The 20,022-nt window shown below is 47.3% G+C and overlaps 1 protein-coding gene across 1 annotated transcript in view; it reads left to right on the top strand.

Annotated features, from left to right (window-relative positions):
• KSR2 (kinase suppressor of ras 2) overlaps window positions 1–19,241 on the top strand; it is a 23,614-nt gene extending 4,373 nt beyond the window's left edge. The window contains exons 3-5 of the mRNA XM_019506616.1: window positions 7,562–7,691; window positions 8,412–8,545; window positions 12,154–19,241. Of these exons, the coding sequence (XP_019362161.1) occupies window positions 7,562–7,691; window positions 8,412–8,545; window positions 12,154–12,160 (271 nt within the window). The 3' untranslated portion in view covers window positions 12,161–19,241. The remainder of the gene's footprint in view (window positions 1–7,561; window positions 7,692–8,411; window positions 8,546–12,153) is intronic.
• The last annotated feature ends 781 nt before the right edge of the window (window positions 19,242–20,022 follow it).

The raw sequence follows: 20,022 nt of genomic DNA on the forward strand, positions 1-20,022 counted from the left end.
GGCTAGAGTCTGAAACCAGCTTCCAAGTGAGGTGGTGCAGGCTCCCACCCTGGGGGTTTTTAAGAGGAGGTTGGATGACCACCTTACTGGGGTCATTTGACCCCAGTGCTCGTCCTGCCATGGCAGGGGGTCAGACTAGATGATCTGCTCAGGTCCCTTCCGACCCTAGAAACTATGAAACATAAGCTGCTTACAGATGTTAAAAAAAACAAAAACAAACTGTTTCACCAGAAGAAGCAGCGTGGTTGCTTCGACCCGGCTCCACTGTGTCTGTATAGATCAGGCACTTCAGCAAGGCTTTATGGTTCTTTTATCTAATAGCTGATTCAATCAGCTATTAGATAAAAGTGCCAAAATAGCTCCACTAAATCACCCAGCCTATAGAGATGTTAGGCGAACTGGGTCCAGTTAATATAATGCCTCTTCTGTGTGGGTGCTGGGCTTGGTGCGGGAATGCACCCAGTTTAAAGTGCTGTTTTTTGTCAGGTTTTGGGGCAGCCATAATGATCAGTATTTGTGTTAGTCGTATCTTATGGGATCCTTTAAGCCAAGCCTTTAGTTGCTCCAAATCTGAAGTCCTGCCCTTTAGGCTTTCTGCTCATGTGACTCTCACTGATGAGAGCAGTGGTGGATTAAGATTTATTGGGGCCCTGGGCAAACAGAAAACTGGGGAGCCCCACCAGGTAAGGGCAAGTTCCCTCTGTGCCTGCCAGGGGGCTGTGGCTGGGCACACCCTGTCTCTGCAGCAGGTGCAGGGTGAGCCAGGGGACACGAGCACTGCTGAGGTGAAGGCAGCTCAGCCCTGGCTCAGCCTGGCCAGAGGGCGTTATACAGCTGCGGCTGTGGTCCCCCAGTGCTGTGGGATGAGCCAGAGCTGGGGCCAGCCTTGAGGGTGGGGAAGCAGAGCACAGGCTCTACACCACCTCCAGCTGTCTGCCCACCCTCTTCCAGCCTTGGCAGGGCATGGCTGTCCTTTTGCCTCCTGTTGCAGTGGCACTGGTACTGGCGGCCACCCACAGACAGCGGGGCGTGGGGCCACCTTTGGGGCTGCTTGGCAGCAGATGACCTTGGGAAGCTGCCGCCACCTGCAGGGAGCCCCTTGCCTGCCCCTGGCCCTGGCCTGGCCAGAGGGGAGGAGGTGCTTGTTGCCCACCCTGGATGCCCGCCTGGGCCATGCTGCCACTGATGCCCCAGGGGGCCCCTAAGTAACCCGCCCCTGGGTGAGAGTAGGTGGCATGGAAGGCTTTTAATGTCAAACCCCTAGCAAATCCATCAACAGATCTCCTCCAAAGTGTTGATAGCAACCATCACTGTTGTAAGAGAGAGGTCTGCTTTACATCTTAATGCCCATCTCAGGAGGCTAGGGAAGGACTTAACCATAGTGGTTATATTGGGTATATCTTGGGGCCAAATGCTCTGAGCCAAATCACTTACCATGAGTGGGGGCTTTGGCCCTGGTCCTAGGTTGATGACTGGCATTCTAGAAACATATAGATAGACCTACTTAGAAATAAAGTTTACTTTTAGACTGCGTGTATTGAACCAAGTATATGTAAATAAGTTTTTAGTCTTTGTCGCTGGTGCTGCTCGGCTTTCATTCTCAGTCCATTCCAAATGCTATAGTAAGTAGAGATAAAAGGCAAAAGGTCAGTGGCTGCAGAAACTAGTGGCTCCTCCTCAAAAATCCACTTTGTATATAGTCCACAAAGCCAGTCAGTCTTAGTGAAATAGTCCTTCCTAAGACACATGATTTCAAAACAGGAACGTTCAGAGCCTGAAGACTGACCCTGTGAAACCTTCAGAATAATCCCAAGAGATCACTTATGAACACAGAAAAGTTACTTCTCCACCTTCTAGAGGATGAAGTCCGATGAAAGGGTGGCAGGGAACAAGGGCAGCTGAAGTGGAATCTGGCTGCTATTGCCTTCTTCTTGGAAGTGATGATAGAGGTTGTCTCTGGCCAGGTTCAGCAGCGAGAAGCTCAGGCAGCTGCTGCAGAAAGAGGGAGGCTAGCATCTGTGCTGTCTCTCCCTGCTCCTCCCTGCCACCATCTTCTTCAGGGAGCAGAAGACAGCAGTATTGGTGGAGGAGTAAGAAACCTAGTCTGGTGTGTGTGGCTCACAGATACTTTACAACTTTGTAATTCAACTATTTAGTTACAGTTTTCCAAGTCCCTAGCTGCAGTTTAGCTGGTAGTGTTGTCCGCTGGAGAGGAACTCGCTCTGGGACAATGGGCCGCATTTTCAAAGGCCTAGACCTTCCTTTCACACTGGCTGATACTTCTCATTACCCTGTCAAGAAGCACTCCCTTTTTCTTGGTAGATTTCTGTTTTTCATTTAATACCTGAGAGATTTAGAGCATGAGGCTGTATTTCTCCCTCTCCCCTCCCTGAATGTATTTTGCATTGTGCAGTGATTGTTGCTGTTATGGACAATATTTTTTTTTTCTCCCCCTCAAGTCACGTCTTGGTGAATATTATAAATGTGAAGCAGAACAATAGCCATGGACGCGGCTGTCTGTCTCAGGGCATTTTTGAAGCAGAAGATTGATGTCTCTTGAAAGCATGAGGGAAGTGGTTGAATTGTCTGCAGTTACGGGGGTGAGGAGAAGACATTGGCTGCTTCTACCAGGTCTAGAGGAGGTGCATCAGGAGTGTGGCCAGAGTGCACAGATATAACAGCATCTTTTACTCCTAAGCGGCAGGTGAACTTTGGCTCAGCCTTGAAGCTGCTCTAAGCTATGCTGGCGACTGAATAAGTTTGTTGCCTGGGGGAGAGGGAAAAACAAAGGTGGCTTAAAATCTCCTTAGTCTTCTGTCAAACTGAGCCAGAGTTGAAAATGCTATTTAAATAAAATGCCTGCAGACCTTGTAGTTGAGCTCAACATAAATCCAGGAGGTGTGGGCTTCCTAAACCAAACACCATTTCAGTAGGCTGCTTACTCTGAAATGTTATGAAGTCCTGATCTGTTTAGCAGGAGGATCCAGCAAGTGTTTCTTTCCCACCATCTGGACTCTGTCCCAAGATGACCCAGTTGCCAGAATATCCCCGTTTCCTGATAATGCAGTTATGTCCTGTCAAAACAGACAGCAGCAGCAGCACCCCCAAACAGTGAGGACTGCACAGTAACATGAGCTGCCCGGCCCTGGCATGCAAATTCTTTGCAGTGCAGAGTTCATTGGTTACTTCAGGAAGCCCAGTGGGTTGTTCCAGAGTGATGCAGGGGCTGGATTCAGCTCACTGCAGTGTACATGGGACCTGAGCTAAAGAAGTAAATGGGATGTGGAGTCTTCCCTGCCCCCTCTCGCCTTGGTGGTGGCTGATCCTTCCTGTGGCAGGCCAGTAGGGGGTGCTCCTGTGCCAAGACACCCGCCCCACTTCACCCCACCAAAAACCAGGCTTCAGATGCCTTCCCAGGGACAGCAACTTCTGGTCAATCCCCTTCTTGGAGCACACCTGCAAGCCTGGGGTACCGCTACCACCACCCGGACTCAGGCCTTTATCTGGGCCCTGTGCTGCCTGGGATACACAGGCCCTGTAGACCTTGGGATTGTAGAGTGCTTTTATTAGCCTGAAGCATAGAAAGTAGCCTCCCTTAGACAGCCGAGCAAAGGGAGCAAAAAAGCCTTGCCCAATCCCTCTCCCAGCAAGAGTAAGTACCACCGAGCTTGTTATAGCGGAGAGCATTATTGGTTAAAGAGAGTAGGCTTGGGGAAGGCTACAGGTGGAGAAATGTCAAAAAATAACCCAGAGCAAACAGTACTGTTTAGTAGCCTTTTGTTATGCTTCTACATTACAGTAAGCTATATTTCTAGATAAGTTTCAGGTAAGTTACTCACAGGTATCACCCAGAAGCTGATTGAGCTTCCTCTGGAGGCAGGCAGTGCATTGTGTGTCAGTGAGTTTTAAGATGCCTCTCCTCTCTCCCCCAGGATGGAGGGACCCTTAAATAACCTTTTTTGACCTTACCTTCAAGAACCAGTCAAAAGTAGGTGTTGTTCAATGCCAACCAACCAATTTAAAAAGTATCACAGTCACCTAAGGGTGTGACATGGCTCAAGCACCTGCCCCCATGCCATGAGGTCAGTGCTTAAAACAATAGAGACTAGGTTCACTTCCCCTGTACCTGCTTGAGGTCACATGATAGCCATAACCCAGGGCAACCAGGTTGACAGACAGGTGAGGGGACAATGACAAAGGAAAAAAAACTAATAAAAGACTGGGATGGGATTCTTCCACACCTTGCAGTAAGGAATAAGGGATAGGGTGATGGGGCTTGCATCACAGTTCAAACTGTTAGGAGTCAGGGCAGCAAGCAGGTGAAATTGCCTCCAGTTGGCTCTGGTTACTGAGAGGGTCTGACTGCCAGTAGCTTAACTAAACCCAGCTGGCCATTGTCCGTATGGGAGCGGCTGCCTGCTTAAAAGCAGCGGCTCGGTCAGAACTCAGCAGAACAGACGCGTCTTTGGCTAGCCGGCTGCTTCCGACTCCTTGTTCTTAGTTTTGTGATTCTCGCCCTTGATTCCTGGGTCCTGCCTCTACGTTCCTAGTACCCTAGGTCCTGCTTCCCTGGTTCTGGCTCCCTGTTCCTTGGGTCCTGCTTCTTGGCTTCATCCTTGTTCATGGTTCCTGACCCTTAGTGCTTCCAGACCACCTTGCCAGATCCTAACCCCATGTGCTCCAAACTATAATTCAGACCCCTGTCCTCTGACAGCAGACTCCTGGCTTAGCTTGGTGATCTCCCATGTCCCAGCCCCATGTAGCTGCCTACTTTGATCCTCTGAGTAAAGGTTCATGTGCATCCCTGCCTCCTATTGCTGAGTCCCCTGGGCTTGTGGTTCTACTCAGGGTGACTGTCTAGGTCCTGGTCCTATACAGACCTCAACCTCCTGATTGCCTGACTTTAGTGTGGACCCTTGCTTCCTTGACCTTGTCTATTACTGATTCCCTCATGCCTCTTTTGAAACAGTTGGCCTCTAAGGTGCTACCCTGCCTTACCTTCTGCCTGACTTCAGACTAACATGGCTAACTATCTCTCTGATCCCCAGGGTTGTGACCCTCTATAGCAGGGGTGGGCAATTATTTCAGCTGGAAGGCCACTTAATGAGGTTTGGTGAGCTTTCAAAGGTCACATGGGTAGGCCTTCCCCTTGACAGTTGCCCCATCCCTTGCTTGCCATCTGGGGACCAGAAACCCTGCCCCTAATCCCTGACCTTTGCCACCAGAAATCCCTCCCCGTGCCCCCCAGAAATTCTCCTTTTGGGAGGGGGGGGTTGCCATCTGGAACCAGGAAAAAACAAAACAAATCATACGCTAAAAGTCAAACACCTACTATAACATATTTTAACTTTATTACAAAAAATATTTTTGTCATGATTTGTGTTTGTGTACAATAACTCAAAAATAAAGTCTTAGTTTTGTTTATTGTGTGTGTGTGATAGGGTGTGTGCGTGTGTATGGTGGGGTGTGGGAGGGGGTGTGCTTGTATATGGGGGGTGTGGGGGTTGTGAGGGGTTGTGGCTGTATGTGGGGGGCAATAGGGTATGTTGGGAGGTGTAAATTTGGGGGGAGTTGTGGGGGCAGGGTGTGGGTATATGGCATTTGTGGGATGTGAGGGGAGGGAGGACCCCCTCTCCATAATCCCTCCCACGGTGCACAGCCTCTGTCGGTGTCAGTGGTGGTGACAACAGCAACGGCAGGTGGGGGGGCTCGAGGCACTCGTGCCCGGCACAGGTGCTGCTGCCCAGTGGCACACGGCTCCAGCCAGCACTGCACATTGCAGCAAGGAGCATAATCTGGCCAGGCTGCCTCTATCGTGTGTCACTCTGTGCAGTGCACATGCAGCTCCCAGCATTCGTGTACCACTGAAGGGAAGCTCCACGCTTCAGATCTAGCTGTCTTTCCCATCCCCTGCCACGCAGGTCCCAGGACTCTGAGGGGAAGCAGTGGCTGGGGCTCCTCTCCACTCCTGGTGGAGTCCCAGGAGCTGTGCAGCAGGAAGCAGTGAAGGCAACTGGCTCCAGCATACGGAGCTTCTCTCCAGTGACATGAGTGCCAAGAGCTGCACGTGCAGAGTGCTGTGCGATAGAGACAGCTCAGCCAGGCTGTGCTTCTCACTGTGATATGCAGCACTGGCTGGAACTGTGCGCTGCCGGGCAGCAGCACCTGCACGAGGCATGAGCACCCTGAGCGCCCCTGCTTGCTGTTGCTGCTGCTGCCACTGGCAAAGGTTGCACACCTTGGGGAGAATATGGTTGGGTCCTTACCCCACCCCCACACCACACACACACCCTGCCCACTGAAGCTCCATGCAGCCCCTCTCGTGGGTGCGTGCTCTGTGCTGTCACCAGGCCTAGACCCATGCTCCGCACTTCTGCCCAACTGCAGCTTCTTGCCCCCAGCACTTCGCTACTTGGTGCCTGGAGCAAGCCGGACGCCAAGGAAGCCGAACAGCCCCACCCAGAAGCTGCTTCAGGCTGGCCCAGGCCCTTCTGCACGTGAGGGTGGGAGCAAGGCGCAGTAGGGTATGTTGGTGGGGTGTGTATACGTAGGCACCTCACTCCCACTCATGGATGGAAGGGCTGGACGAGGTACAATTCACTGGTGGGCGCCACGGGCTGGATGAAAGTGCTTGGCGGCAGCCATATTTTGACCACCCTAGCTCTACAGTCAACCCTGACCACCTGTGTCCCAGTTGTACCCCTGATACAAGCTCTCTCCAGATTTCTTCCACTGGTCTGTTGTATTCTGTCTGGGGGCAAAATGTAAAAGTTAAAGCAAATCCTTGTCCCTCCTGTTTCTGCAGAGCCGTCTTCCCAATCCAGCTGGAGCAGGTGGCATGAATGTAAAAGATAGCCAGCAGCTGTAAGGCATATTTACCCCCTGCATTATCTATTAAGCTTCTCCACATGCGGCAGGTTGAACCACTATTGCAGCACTGCAGGAGTTCCCCACTTGATACAGCAGGCTTGCTATTCAGTATATTTGTGCCTCCCATCAGAGAGGTCTATTCTGCTCTTAGGCAGCCAGATTCTCAGCTGGTGTAAATAGGAAGCTATGCCAATTTTACACCAGCTGAGGTTCTAGCCAATTATGTGCTGGAAGGGGAAGGCCAAATAACAAAGCCAGGACAAGAGCAGACTGTGATTAAAATACCTCACAAATGGGAGTGTGGGGCTAGCTGTCAGGCAACCTGAGTTTTCATTTGGAGTCTGCCAGTAACTTGTATGATCTTGGTCAGGTCACTGACCTTGTTGTCTCAGCTTCCTGATCTGTGAAATGGGGATAATATCTATTGTTGTAAAATGCTTTGAAATCCCTAGATACAGGGCAATATCTACATAAGAGGGAGAGGAGGAGATTGTGGAGGGTAATGTACGTTCTTGGAAAAGTGCCTCCTTGTGTACCATGACCATTGAACAAGGAAAGTGCCTTGCAGGACCTACCCTCTCAGGGTGGATGTGCAGGGAGATCATGTGGACACAGGTCCCCTGTTCAGGCTGACCTCACAGTGCATCCATGGCATTATGTTCTGAGTCCCAGTGCTACTGTCTCCCAACAGCACTATCTGGTATGAGCTGCATGCACGGGAGTGGCCTTTCAAGACGCAACCAGCAGAGGCAATAATATGGCAAGTGGGCAGAGGGATGAAGCCCAACCTCAGCCAGATCGGCATGGGCAAAGAAATATCGGTATGTGATGCCAGAGAGTTTTAGGCCTATTGATGCAGGGGGAGGGGGTGAATTTGCTTCAACTGTGACACAGTGAGAAAATATTTGTTGATCCTCCAAAAATCACAATAGTAGGGTTGGCCACAGGAAATGCCCAGTGCTTTGCTGTGCCAGGGGCTGATGTTCACATCCTGCTGTCTCTGGCAGAGTAGACGGTTGGTGCAGTGGAGGCCCAGCAGCCCTACCTAGGAGGGGTAGGGCTAGAGTTCTGGCCAGCTCTAGATGAGCCTGACATATTTTTGATGCCCTGTCCAGTTCTCCTTGGCCAGAAAGAGGAAAGCAATTAAAGCTATGGGGTAGTAATGGGGAGAGCCTCAGGACTCAGGAAGATGATATACATTCTTTCCTCTCCCAACTGCAGCACAACTGCTCAGGTTCCCTGCATTTACCTAGTTTCTGCAGGGCCTGGAAGAGCATACCTCCTTGGGAGATCGCTACTACTGCCCACACCCCACTTCTGTAAGACTATGTTGTTAGAGATGGGGTTTGAACTACTGAGTTTGCACAAGCAGCTGAAGTCTGTCAGTTAAGCAGCTCGTGAGTGTCTCTTGATCTCCAAAGTATGCAGGTGGAGCCTGGGATTTGGTTCAGGCTGGTCTCTGTCTGCATAGGGACAGAGCCAGTCAAGTGAGGGAGAGGGCTGTTTCTGTTGTTTCATTGCTTTTCCTGTACATGCTGCAGGACATCCTTCTCTTCTGTTGGGCGTATGAACAGGAGGAGAGACCCACCTTCACCAAGCTCATGGAGATGCTGGAGAAACTGCCAAAGCGGAACCGTCGCCTTTCCCACCCTGGTCACTTCTGGAAGTCAGCAGAGTAAGACTCCTGCTCCTCTCCCTGGACATCCATAAGTTTGTTTCTTACTGTCCCTGGTGCTGTAATCAGAGCCTCACATGAGCCTCCTAGCAATGTTGCACATTAGCGTTGCAGTGATACAAAAGGGAATTAGGGCAGAATTAACAGGGAAACCATTCCGCCCATCCCACCTCAGTCTGGGTATTTCCAACAGTCACAAGGATCCTGCTGCCCCCATGCTGGGCTAGGAGAACAATGTCTCCCTAACACAGCAGCTCCTCGACTGCTGCCCACTGGTGATGCATGGAGTACAAGTTGCCTCGGAGCTGGCTGGTCACGTGGCACTAGCTTTTCTTGTTTCCAGCTGCTTCTATGGATGAGAGTCCTGGAGGGCTTTAAAAGCTGTTGGAAACAAGGGGTGGAGCCAGTTTAGTTGCCTCCACTGGAGTTGTGTGGTCCATGGAGAAAAAAAAAATAGGAGCAGTCATCAGGGCTTAGACATGCTGTCTGGCAGAGCTGACAGTCAGCCATTGGGAGAGGAATCTCTAATAGCAGGGGAAACAGTAGGAGTGGGCAAGAGAGGAGGAAGAAGGGACGTGTGGCCTGTGTGGGGGTGAATGGGGAGAGAGGGAGTTGGTCCATGAGGGAGTGAATATGGGCCAGGGATTTGTCTATTATAATATATCCACGCTCTGAAGATGCTGCAGAGCCTAATCATTCAAACTCTAGCATGGACTGTCATTGATTCAGCAATGGACCTTGAACTAAAGTGTTTCCAAAACGTGCCTTGTAGAAAAGCAATGTATGCTCCCTGTCTTGGTCAGACATGTAAGATGATGCGCTCTGTGTGTGCTTCTAATGCAATATTTGTATCGCTGGCTTGCCTTGCCTTCCACAAAGGCTGTTCATACGCGGACCGCGTTCACCTCAGAACGTTAGGACTTCAAAAAGAAGCAGCTGAAGTTTCCATACACTCTCTTTGAGGACATTTTTATTTCTTTGGGATAAAGAAAACCTAAAGAGGTGGTGATTTGTGGTCACCTTTTGTCTACCCCAGGACCACTGAGGTGCACATGGATCAAGAACAAGCATCTGAAGGGGTTTGTAGAGACATGGACAAAGCATATCTTCTAACACACACAGCTGAGGGCTGAATGCTGTACTGTTTCAATAATTTTATCCTAAGACTTAGGTCTCCCATTGGCTTCAGTGAACCTGTTGTCTGAGGAGGTCCTTGAACAGGGTCTCAGAATTTGGCCCTGTAATAGCAGAAGGGAGACCTCAGAATCCCCTACAAACTAACATGCTTCATTTTCCCCTCGAAGTTTCTTGAAGTGGGAAAGTCCTTTTCCATGCATCTGTTTTTCATTTATGATACCTAGCACATAGCCATGGAAATATACTACTTTGTAGCATGGGGTAGTACCACACAGGGTTTCATAAATTTACCAATTGGAGAAGAGGATTTCTCCTAATCTTGAAACCTATTTCTTGCCATGGAAGTTGGAGAATTGGATGGAAGACAGGACACTACAGGTGCAATGAATGGGGGAAGCTGTGCTAATCCACCTGCAAATACTAACCAAGGACTTCTTGTATTTCAACTCATCTTACTGATGGATGTATGTTTCTGGGAGCCAACCATGAAACATGAGATGTTGATTTCTCATCCTGCCTCTGGCAACCTAATCTCTCAGCCCTGGTGCAGTATCTCTATTCTGCAGACCCAAAGAAGCCACTGAAGCCCAATTTACTCTTTGTGCTCCTTTCCTTAAACTGTAGAATACTCCTAGGTCACTTTGGATAATTATTCCCATAGAATTGCACTGTCCTTCCCTAGTGAAGTTCCTGCTGCTCCATCATTGTTATTGCATGCACTGAGGCAGAAAGGAGACAGGTTTTCAGCAAAGCTGGAACTAACAGCACACTGGTCTTTCAGAGCCTAAAAACTAGATGGTCCATTGTGAACCATTGATCAGGACTGGTGTTAATTTCCAGTTCATGATCAGAATACATACTACAGTGACCTTCACAAGGAAGGTGAGAAGCTGGTGAACCAAAGGCAGTACGCTCTAGACTTGCTTGGTTGTGTTTGGTCCTTTAAGCAATTGCACTTAAGGTACTGTAATAATTGTGCCTGTACTATGACTGCTGGCAAACTTTTGCTGGTTGGCAGCTTGCCCCTAATTACTGTAATTCTGAGGCCCTCTGTTTAGTTAGCTACACGGAGATGAGGAGTGAGGAAGAGGGTTTCAGTGCCGCAGTTGCTTTCTGTCAGAGGTGTCTATCTGGCTCCCTCATTAAGGACAGCTTGGCGGCTACTGGCCTTCTCTTGCTGCTCTTTCCTTCAGAGCAGTGTCTCAGAGTAATGAGAGCTGCATTATGCATTTTAGTAATGATTTGCTTACTCTTTGGCTGCACTCACCCCTGGTGACTATTTACTGATCTCTGTGGGAGATGGAAATAGGGCTGTCCCAAATATACTTGATATGGTACTATAGTCCCCCGTTGCTATATCAGTGATGGGTTCATTGCTGATGTGAGCATTACAGTCCTCTTTCCATTCCTCTCCCCCCAGGCATGGGAAATTTGCATGTGAGGAGTGAAGAGGTCTAGTAACTTGGTAACATGGATGCAACACCAGTAACATGATAGTTTAGTAAGAAGCGTGCCCCTGTTTTTCTTGGGTCTTTCTTGCTCTTTTGGCTAAGGTGAAGAATGATGTCAGGTGGATATGGGATCTGTCTGGAGACTTCTTGCTCCCTTGGCATAAAAATGGAGTAGGTAGTCTGGTAATTTTTTCCCACCTACTGTGATTTGGCTGCTGCGTAATCATATTTCTGAGGAGAAGGCCATAGATGGAAACTAAAGGTTGTCTGCAAGGTAGAATGGCCACCTTTAGTCACAATGCTTCTTGCTGCCTGGGATAATGATAATTTCTCCCTCATCTGCTGTTATGAGGACTAGTGGATCTGCAGTAGAAGGACTTCCTTTGTCTTCTTCTACTGTGTGCTGTCATGCAAAGGGCATTATTCTCACGGGTGATCATGGAGATGGGGAACTCCTGGGTCAAGCAGGACTTGTTGCTCTGACAGCATTATGTGACAGAGCCTTATGATGGGGCTGAATAGAGACATGTTGTAATGAAGGGCTCATTAGCAATGACAGATCAGATCCTCACATGCTAAGGTAATGGCAACCTAGATAAGATTGCATATGTATAAAGTACATAAAAATAATTTTCTCCACCACTGATCTGGGTAATTAAACTATGGGCTGCTTACACCAAAAAGTGATGCAACTTTAAATGATGTGGGAGGGTGGGTCTGTACAAGCTGTCAAACTGTGTTCATGGTAAGGCCCCAATGTGTAAGAATCAGTGGAGGTTTTTTTAACTTTACCTGTCCCAGGTTGCTTCTAACCACTGAGTAACATCCACAAGTAACAGCATTAACCTGTTAACTCCTGCATGATTCTTGAGATGAATAAATTAATGCATGGTCATGGGGTCCAGATAGTCCTGCTCGATGGTGGGTGGCAGCTTTCCTATGACATTTGCTTCCTTTGGAATAGAATCTGTAGATATTGCTCTGGTGCTGATTGCTGTCTGTCTTGTGTCTCCACCGCAGGCTGTGACAGATGGAGTGAAGGGATGGTGCCTTTCTCAGCCCTTCAGTTCTCCTCCTCCCCTTCCTCTCTCTTTCCTCCATGCACTGAAGAAGACCAGAGGGTACTATGGACTGGGAACATGAAAAGAATAAAGACGCCTCTCCATCCTCAGATGTTATGCTAACTTCCTCTCCAGAATGAATGTCAAGCTTGCGCTGGCCAGGGGCTATGCAGGATTTGCTGTGATGACCTCAAATGGCTTCTAAGGGCAAAAAGTCTGGAGAACCAACAGGTTGGAAAGTCTCATCACTTGAGTGCTCCATAGACTTTCCAAGGGGCCTGTCCTCCTGCATCTGCTCCAGCAAAGGCTATGAATAAGGGATGTGAGAAGGTTATATGCGTGCGTATATATGCGCATGGTTGATCTTTCAATATTTTCCCTACCGATTCCCACTGAGCAGGGAGAAAATGAACAAGCAAACAGCTTCATTTCAACACGATAGATTTTTTGATCCCAATCTGTGTGGTCATGGCTAATCTGGTTCATTTTCAGGGGTTGGTTTTCTTTCTCTCTTATTTCCCTTTGTGCTTTTAAAAAAAAAGAGAAATGTTGCTGATTCATCAGTTTATTACTTGAGCCTGTGCCTGCCTGTGGAGGGTGTGGGACTTTCGCTGCTATCAGCTGACTCCTGCAGGGCAGTGCTTCTGCAGAGATGGCGTTCCCAGAGCCCTGCTCCCACAGTTCTCTCCAGAACCTTAATGGACATCTGTGACCTTTCACAAGTGGCTTCTCTACCTCCCAGCTATAGCCATTTACTCTCACCCCCTCCATGTCTCCCTCTCAGCATGGAGCCTATCCATATTCATTTTTCTTTTAGCATTTTGCACTGTCTTGTATCTAATCAGCATTTTTTTCTTAGCTTCTCTGTGCTGCAGCTTTCCAAGCTCAGTCCTTCCCTCTTTCTGTTACCCAAGTAAAGTTATATGTGCAGCAGCGTGTTTCTTTCAGACACTGTGCCCATCTGACTAGGTGGACCCATGCAAATCAGACAGGTAGCCATGTGGCCATACTCAAACAATACTAAGGGGTTGCACTCTGGTCAAAAGTGTGCCTGCCCTGCTTCTGAAACAAACCCAGAATGCACTCTGTTTGTGTGTGTATGTGTCCATGTTTTAGATATTTATATAAGGAGAAGACCGAGGGGAGATATGATAACAGTCTTCAAATACCTAAAGGGAGATTATAAAGAGGATAGAGAGAGCCTTTTCTCTGCGGCTGTATGGGACAGGACTAGGAGCAATGGCCGGAAGCTGCAACAGAAGAAATATAGGTTGGAGATTAGAACGAACTTTGACTCTGAAGGTGATCAGCCGTTGGAACTGGCCACCTAGAGAAATTGTAGATTCTCCACCCCTGGAAGTTTTCAAGAGGAGGTCAGACAGATGCTTGCCTGGAATGGTTCAGTCAGGGATGAACCTATCTTGAGCAGAGGGCTGAACTAGATGACCTCATGACGTCCCTTCCAGCCCTACTTTCCTACGATCCTGTTTATTAAAACGCGCTCGTGAAGCCCTCAGCTATCCAAGCATAAGCTGTCTGTAGTTAGAAAGAAACTTTTCTTGCAGGTAAATTATTCCACAGTTGTCCACTGTGGGGTTTTTGCATCTTCTTCCAATACATCTGGCACTAGCCACTCTCTGTGAAGATGCTGGATTAGATGGGGATCAGGTCTGGTCTGCACGAGTGCTTCTTATGCTGCTTTCCCCTCCCCCCAACTCCATTTGTTTTCTTGGTGGATGGGATGGCTTAATGTTTGGTACTGGAGGGCTAAACCTGTAATTCCAGTTCAGTGCTACCTGGGCTATCAGTGGCCAAAACTTTCTTCCAGCTTATGACTTTTGATTATCTAGTTTAGCAAATATTGTTTGGCAATGTCAGTTAAGGTCCCAGGGGATCACCGCTATCATCACAAGATGCAGCCTAGTTTCCAGTCACTGCCGGGCTGAACAAGGTTTGAATTGAAATCTTAGCTCTGGACGTACAGAGTTGAAGCACACTGGTGAGAGACAGTTTCGCCAGTCTTGCTGTACTTGTTGACAGAAACTTGCCTTCTTGTGGCTCTCAGCCCTGGACCTTACATAAAGGCTGATATTGCAGCTATTTGTCTGCAACACTCACTTGTTATCATAACCTTGGCTGTCTTGGTACATATTTGGGAGCTGGATGAGTAGCCTGTATCCATTTTCAATTTATTTGTGTAATTTCTTTCTTTCTCTGATCACGCTGAACCTCATCCCCCTCACGCTGTATTCTCTGAAGAGCTGCTCTGTGGTCAGCATCTTACTGCTGCTGTTTTCATTTGAATACCACATGCCTGTATTTCTCTCTCACAGTCAGTTCTGACGGGCCCTTGAGCCCATTATACTAGATATCAAGTGACAGATGATAGCACATTGCATTTTCAAGCCCCTGTTGAGCATAATTACTTGACAGGAACCATCCTGAATAATTTAATCGTAGTATAAGTTAGCTTTAATTTGGATGCATTACAAGCTCTGAAAACTAGCCAGTCCTATTTTGTTTTCTGTGAATTACTTTAACTCACTTTTGATAACATTTCAACTGATTTAGCCTAAATAAATGAAGATGAACTTTCTCTGAAGCACTGCATTTTGGAAGAGAAAAAAAAACTTTGCTTGGATTGTGAGAACATTAAACAAAGCAGGCTTGTTCTGTTCAGTTTTCACATTTCTCTGTTTGTATAAAGCCCAAAGAAGGGAACAAGCTTTAGGACTAAACATACTTCCCAACTTTCTCCTGGTTTAAGGTTGTTGGAAAGCAGGGCATTTTGCTGAGGCTCGTCTCCAGTGCTATGAGGATGGGATTTTCAGAAATGCTCAGCATTATTCTAGCTCGGCTCTCAGTGCAGTTAATGTTAATTTTGATGAGAGCAGAGTAAACCTCACCTTCTGGGCCATGTGCTGTCATGTTCTGCCCTCAGGTACCTACACTCACTGCCTTCGTTTCCACTGCTCCACCCCAAATCAAATGAGAGGGTGAGGACAGAATTTGGCCCTGAGCATGCCAGTTACCCACACTGGGCGAGACAGCACAGCCGACTTCCCATTCCTTATGGCAGATGATGCACAGTTCACTTTGGTGCTGCTTTGCAGTCCTCCTAATCCTGATAAGAAAGACATGTGTCCTTATGCTTCTCTGAACCGGTTAATGTCTAAGGTGCCACCCTGCCCTGCCTTCTTTGCCTCTGGTCTTCTCTCTGTCTTGGTGGATCCACATGAGCATGGCTGGGTGCAACATCTTTGGGTCTTGAGGGCAGATAAGCAGGGAATGTGAGGAGACGCACCCATTCAAAGCAGGCAGGGGAAGAGGAGCCATGGCCCTGTGAGTATGTGCTACCACATCCCCTTGAATGTTTTTTTTTTTTTTCCATGGGCAAGGCTGGTATGGTGCCATCGTCTTTACCCTCCCAACAGTGGATGTTGTGCAAGTGCCACAGGTCCGTTAGTGTATGTAGTCTCTGCAGTACTCTGGGTAGCCCGTTTAATCTCATTTCCATTTTGTTCCCAATCCTTTCACTTTAACAGTGGTGGTATCAAAATCTGGCTCCAGGTTCTTCTGCCACACTCACCTTTCTTGTTCCCCTCCTGTTTCTCAGCTGCTAGCATGGACCAACTTCATGATATGCTGGGCAGCAAGAGACACATTTTCAGCCTTGTTCTCTTTAGTACTTTCTCACTCACAAGTTTTCTTGTCCTTCTGGATGTCTGTACTTCCTCCTGCTACTCTCCCTTACCCCTGCATGCCTCCATCTGTGCTTGTGTGTGACTTGTGCCATAAATGATGCACTAATCCTCCACAGAGTTGGGCTTAGATGACCCTTGAGGTTCCTTCTGACCCTGTGATTCTGTGAGTTTCTCGGAAGAAGTTTCACCAAGGCCTTCACTGTGTCTGGATGGAAATACCCATCTTCTAAGTCACTGTACCTCCTGTGAGAACAGAAAGGAAAACGCTTCCAAATGTATTCTGCAGGAAAAGATTGTCCGCAAAGATTTGTTCATCTTGTGTTCCCCAAGTCCCTTTCCTCCCATTCAGTACCTGAATTCAGGGTTGGTGGGTTGTCTATGCAGAGAGGATGGGTGTGTGGGTCTACTTGTGTGTGCGTGTGGGGAGGGGAGATGGTCCCATTTGTAATATGTAAAAATCAAAGTAGAAATGAGTGGAAATAGTTTTTTTGTTTGTTTTTTGTTTGTTTTTCCTTTCCACCATTTCAACCTTTCCCTCCAGATAAGGGGCTTGTGACATGATGTTTGCACTTAGATACATGAGCACAGAGGAGGAAGAATGGAACGATGGCATCTTAACTTGAATATTTTTTTAACTTTGTGCAGTATCTGAATGGCTCAAATCAATTTGTACAAAACAAGGAGGCCGTGGGTTCCCTGAACCCCACACAGTAATAGACACAGTGGCATGCCTGCTTGCTTGATTGGAAGAGAAAAAAATGCAATTAGACACACCATTGCTTTGTGATGAAGGGTAAATAACTCTGTCCAATCTCAGCCGTGAATGGAATCTCAGCTTTTCTGATGCCATCTTCATGCCAAATTGCATCATACTTTGCAAGTTGTTAAACAGCTTTGTGTTTTTTCAACCTCCCCATGTCCTGCTGGTGGGATGGAGCTGGTGTGATTACAGTTACCTGTTAGGACTTTCTCTTCCCCATCTTTCATAAGTTGAATGGTTTGCAGTGTTTGGGAATAATGAAGTTCCTTACGGCCCTATTGACTGATGGCTTCTGTTTAGCGATACAACAGGTACAGCATAGGCAGCAGGAGAAGGACTTCCCCTGTTATTGCTCCTACCAGTGAGCCTCAGTCTGCAACAGAGAAGTTGCTTGTGGTAACAGGGAGTGATGCTTAGTCTCTGTGCCCATTCATTTCTTAGTCTTTCTCCTGACTGCCAATAGAAATGCCAAGTGTGCTCTCAATCCACTGGACAAGTGGGCTGACATCACCCTCTACAGCATGAGCCAAAGATTCTTTTAAGGACTTGCTTTAAGCGGCTTTTGATATGAGCTGGCTTCATACTGGTGGCCCTGGAAGTGGGCAAGGGTGTTTACATGCGTGTAGCTGAGCACATAGTAATCCTCAGATATCATGAATAATAACAAGAGCGAGAACTCTTCCCTGTGGAATCTTTCTGAATCTCGCTTAGTGTATGTTGAATCCATGTGACAAATGTTAACTGCACACACAGTTGTATATTCAGACAAAGGGGCTACCAACAGGAGGTTTATGAGTGGTATTTAAACGCACTGCTTTGTTTTCTCTGCAGGAGGCAGTTGTTACGTCCCCAGTTCATGTGAGTGAAACCAGCTTGTTGCCCCATAAATGGTCCTCTCACATGAAGAAACATAACAGAAGGAGAGAGGCATGGTATCTCTAATGTCTTTGTTATTATTTGCGAAGAGGGAGGTGTGCTACATTTCAGACTGTCATTAGCTGCCCCATAAAGCGTGTAGAGGAGAAAAATTATACTACAGTAACCTTCAATGCCCCTGCTAGGTGGGAGTTTGTATTGACAGCACAGGAAAGAAAGTGCCCATTCCTCCCTTCCGTCTCATCATGCTATTCAGATGCATCCTCATTTCTCATTCCCAGAGAGCAGACTCAGAAATACAGGTCTGTGATCTGTCCCCATTTTGTTCATGCTAAAAAGTTTTATTTTTAAATATAATTTTAATTTTAGAATTAAATATGCTGAGGGGAGCAAAAGTGGGAGAGACCAGGCTTCACCCAGACTGTGGGGAGTGCATCAGGAGGTATTTTACAAGTTCGTGGCAGGGCTGATAGAAGGCCCCACTTCAAAGGGAAGAGGATGCATGTTTGTTATCAATATTTCAAGGACCCTTCCACTCAACTAGTGATTCAGACAGAGACTGGCTGGAGGGAGAACAGATTTATTCTTCAGTTAGTTCTGGTGTCTGTCTAAAGCTTGTACCCTAAGGCAGTACACTAGAAGCAAATGTCAGACCCTTGGCCAAGAAAGTCAAGTTTCCTATAGCATGTTCTGGGATGAAGGATGAGGAATTCCTGGATGGGCATATTCTCTCTTTTTTTTTTTTTTTTTGGGGGGGGTCAAGACACCTTTCTGTAGATCCTGTCTCATCCCAAAATGTATTTCAGAGGGTAGTCGTTCAGTTGTCAAACACGGTCCCAGGTTAGCATCTAGATTCAATAGAAAAAGTGTCCTGAAATTACAGTTTTGTATAGCACCTGCATGGTTTTGATATACCATAGCTGGATAACAACCAATTTGCCTAAGATACTTGTGAGGCTGTGGATCTTGCATGTGGAGAGGGAGAGGTATTAGAATCACCAAAATCTCTTTGCAGGAGGGCTACTTGCTCTGAGCTTGCCAGCAGTCAGCAGGTCAGTGTCCACCAGGTTGGGAAAACTGTTAAATATGTGGTAGCTCTGTAAGAAAGCCCAAAGATCTCATGACCCCTCTGCTACTTAGAGGAATCTTGGGCAGGAGTGATCCAAAATAAGAAACGTTTTGATCAACCAACAGGCAGTACTGATCTACAGGCCTGGAAAGGATGACGCTAGCCTTCACGTTGCTCTTGCATGTAATAGTTATAGATTAGCTTGGAAGTTGCAGCAGTGCATGTGGTTTCCTTGCTGAATGGTAAGGAAGTGGGCATAAGGCCTGAAATGTGGGTCTGATGAGCTTTTATTTTTTCCCCATCCTCCTCACTTGTCCACACCGCTTGTCTTCAAGAAGCTAAAAGAAAAATGGTGGAATTTTCACTCTCCTCAGGAAAGTGCACAAGTCTGAAGGACAGGCCCAGATGGGTCCAGGCAGCAGAAGAAAAGAAATGTCCTTGAGGCCTGCAGAAGAAAGCCACAGTGGCCAAAATACAGTACAGAGAAATTCCTCCTTCTGTCTGCGGTAATAGTTTCCTCCATTCATGTGCATGCCTTCTATGTTGGTCTGAGGATTCAGACTCATTCATTGGTCTCTCCTTCCCCACCTGCCAGATATAAAAGAAATAAAGATGGAATTTGGACCAGTGCATATGGCTCTCTCAGATGCATTGCTTTTCCTTGGCATGGTGTCCTCCTTTGCTCCTCATCTGTTTTATTTAATCAGAGCCTGTTCTCTCTCTAGCTGTAGCTGAACTCAGTGCAGCAGAGACTAGCTCCTGGTCCTGGTGAAATATTAGGTATTTCACCAAACACTGCCTTGGCATTTGAGAGAGCGAAAAATCTTGACTCACTGGTCTTGGATCTCGGTACTAGGTAACATGGTCATTGTGACAATACACTAGGATGTCCTAAAGTTTCAGACAATCTGCTAGAATACAGAGCTGGGCATGATAGATTTTTTGTTTTTGGTGGGGAAAAAAATCAATTTGTGTTGAAGCAAAAACAATTGCTTTTCATTTTTTGGCAAACGGATATATTCCACTTTTGTGTTTAACCCAAAATATTTCATTTGACTTGAAATTATTGTTTCCTAGCTATTTAGTCCTTTTCATAAGTCCTTTTTAAAATTTAGCCTAATTTTTAATACTAAATGCAGAGGCAAAGCCCTCTGACTCTGTGGGCCAGATCCAGTGTTTTTTCAGGCCAGATGGGCTGTATGTTGCCAACACCTGCTCTGATGGATCAAAGCACTGAGTAATGAAAGAAGGAACTACAGTAGCTTCTGCCCCAGTTCATGGGACATCCTCCAAAAAGCACACACTTAACATGGATCTGAGAACTCCCCAGTCTGTTCCTACTTTAGGTTGCACATTCAAAAGAGAGGCATGAACATGGGTTCCCTTTCAACTTGACTGGCTAAGGTGGGGTATCATTGC

Source organism: Gavialis gangeticus, unplaced genomic scaffold, assembly GCF_001723915.1.
Source record: "Gavialis gangeticus isolate Ggan-Ray unplaced genomic scaffold, GavGan_comp1, whole genome shotgun sequence".
NCBI lineage: Eukaryota > Metazoa > Chordata > Crocodylia > Gavialidae > Gavialis > Gavialis gangeticus.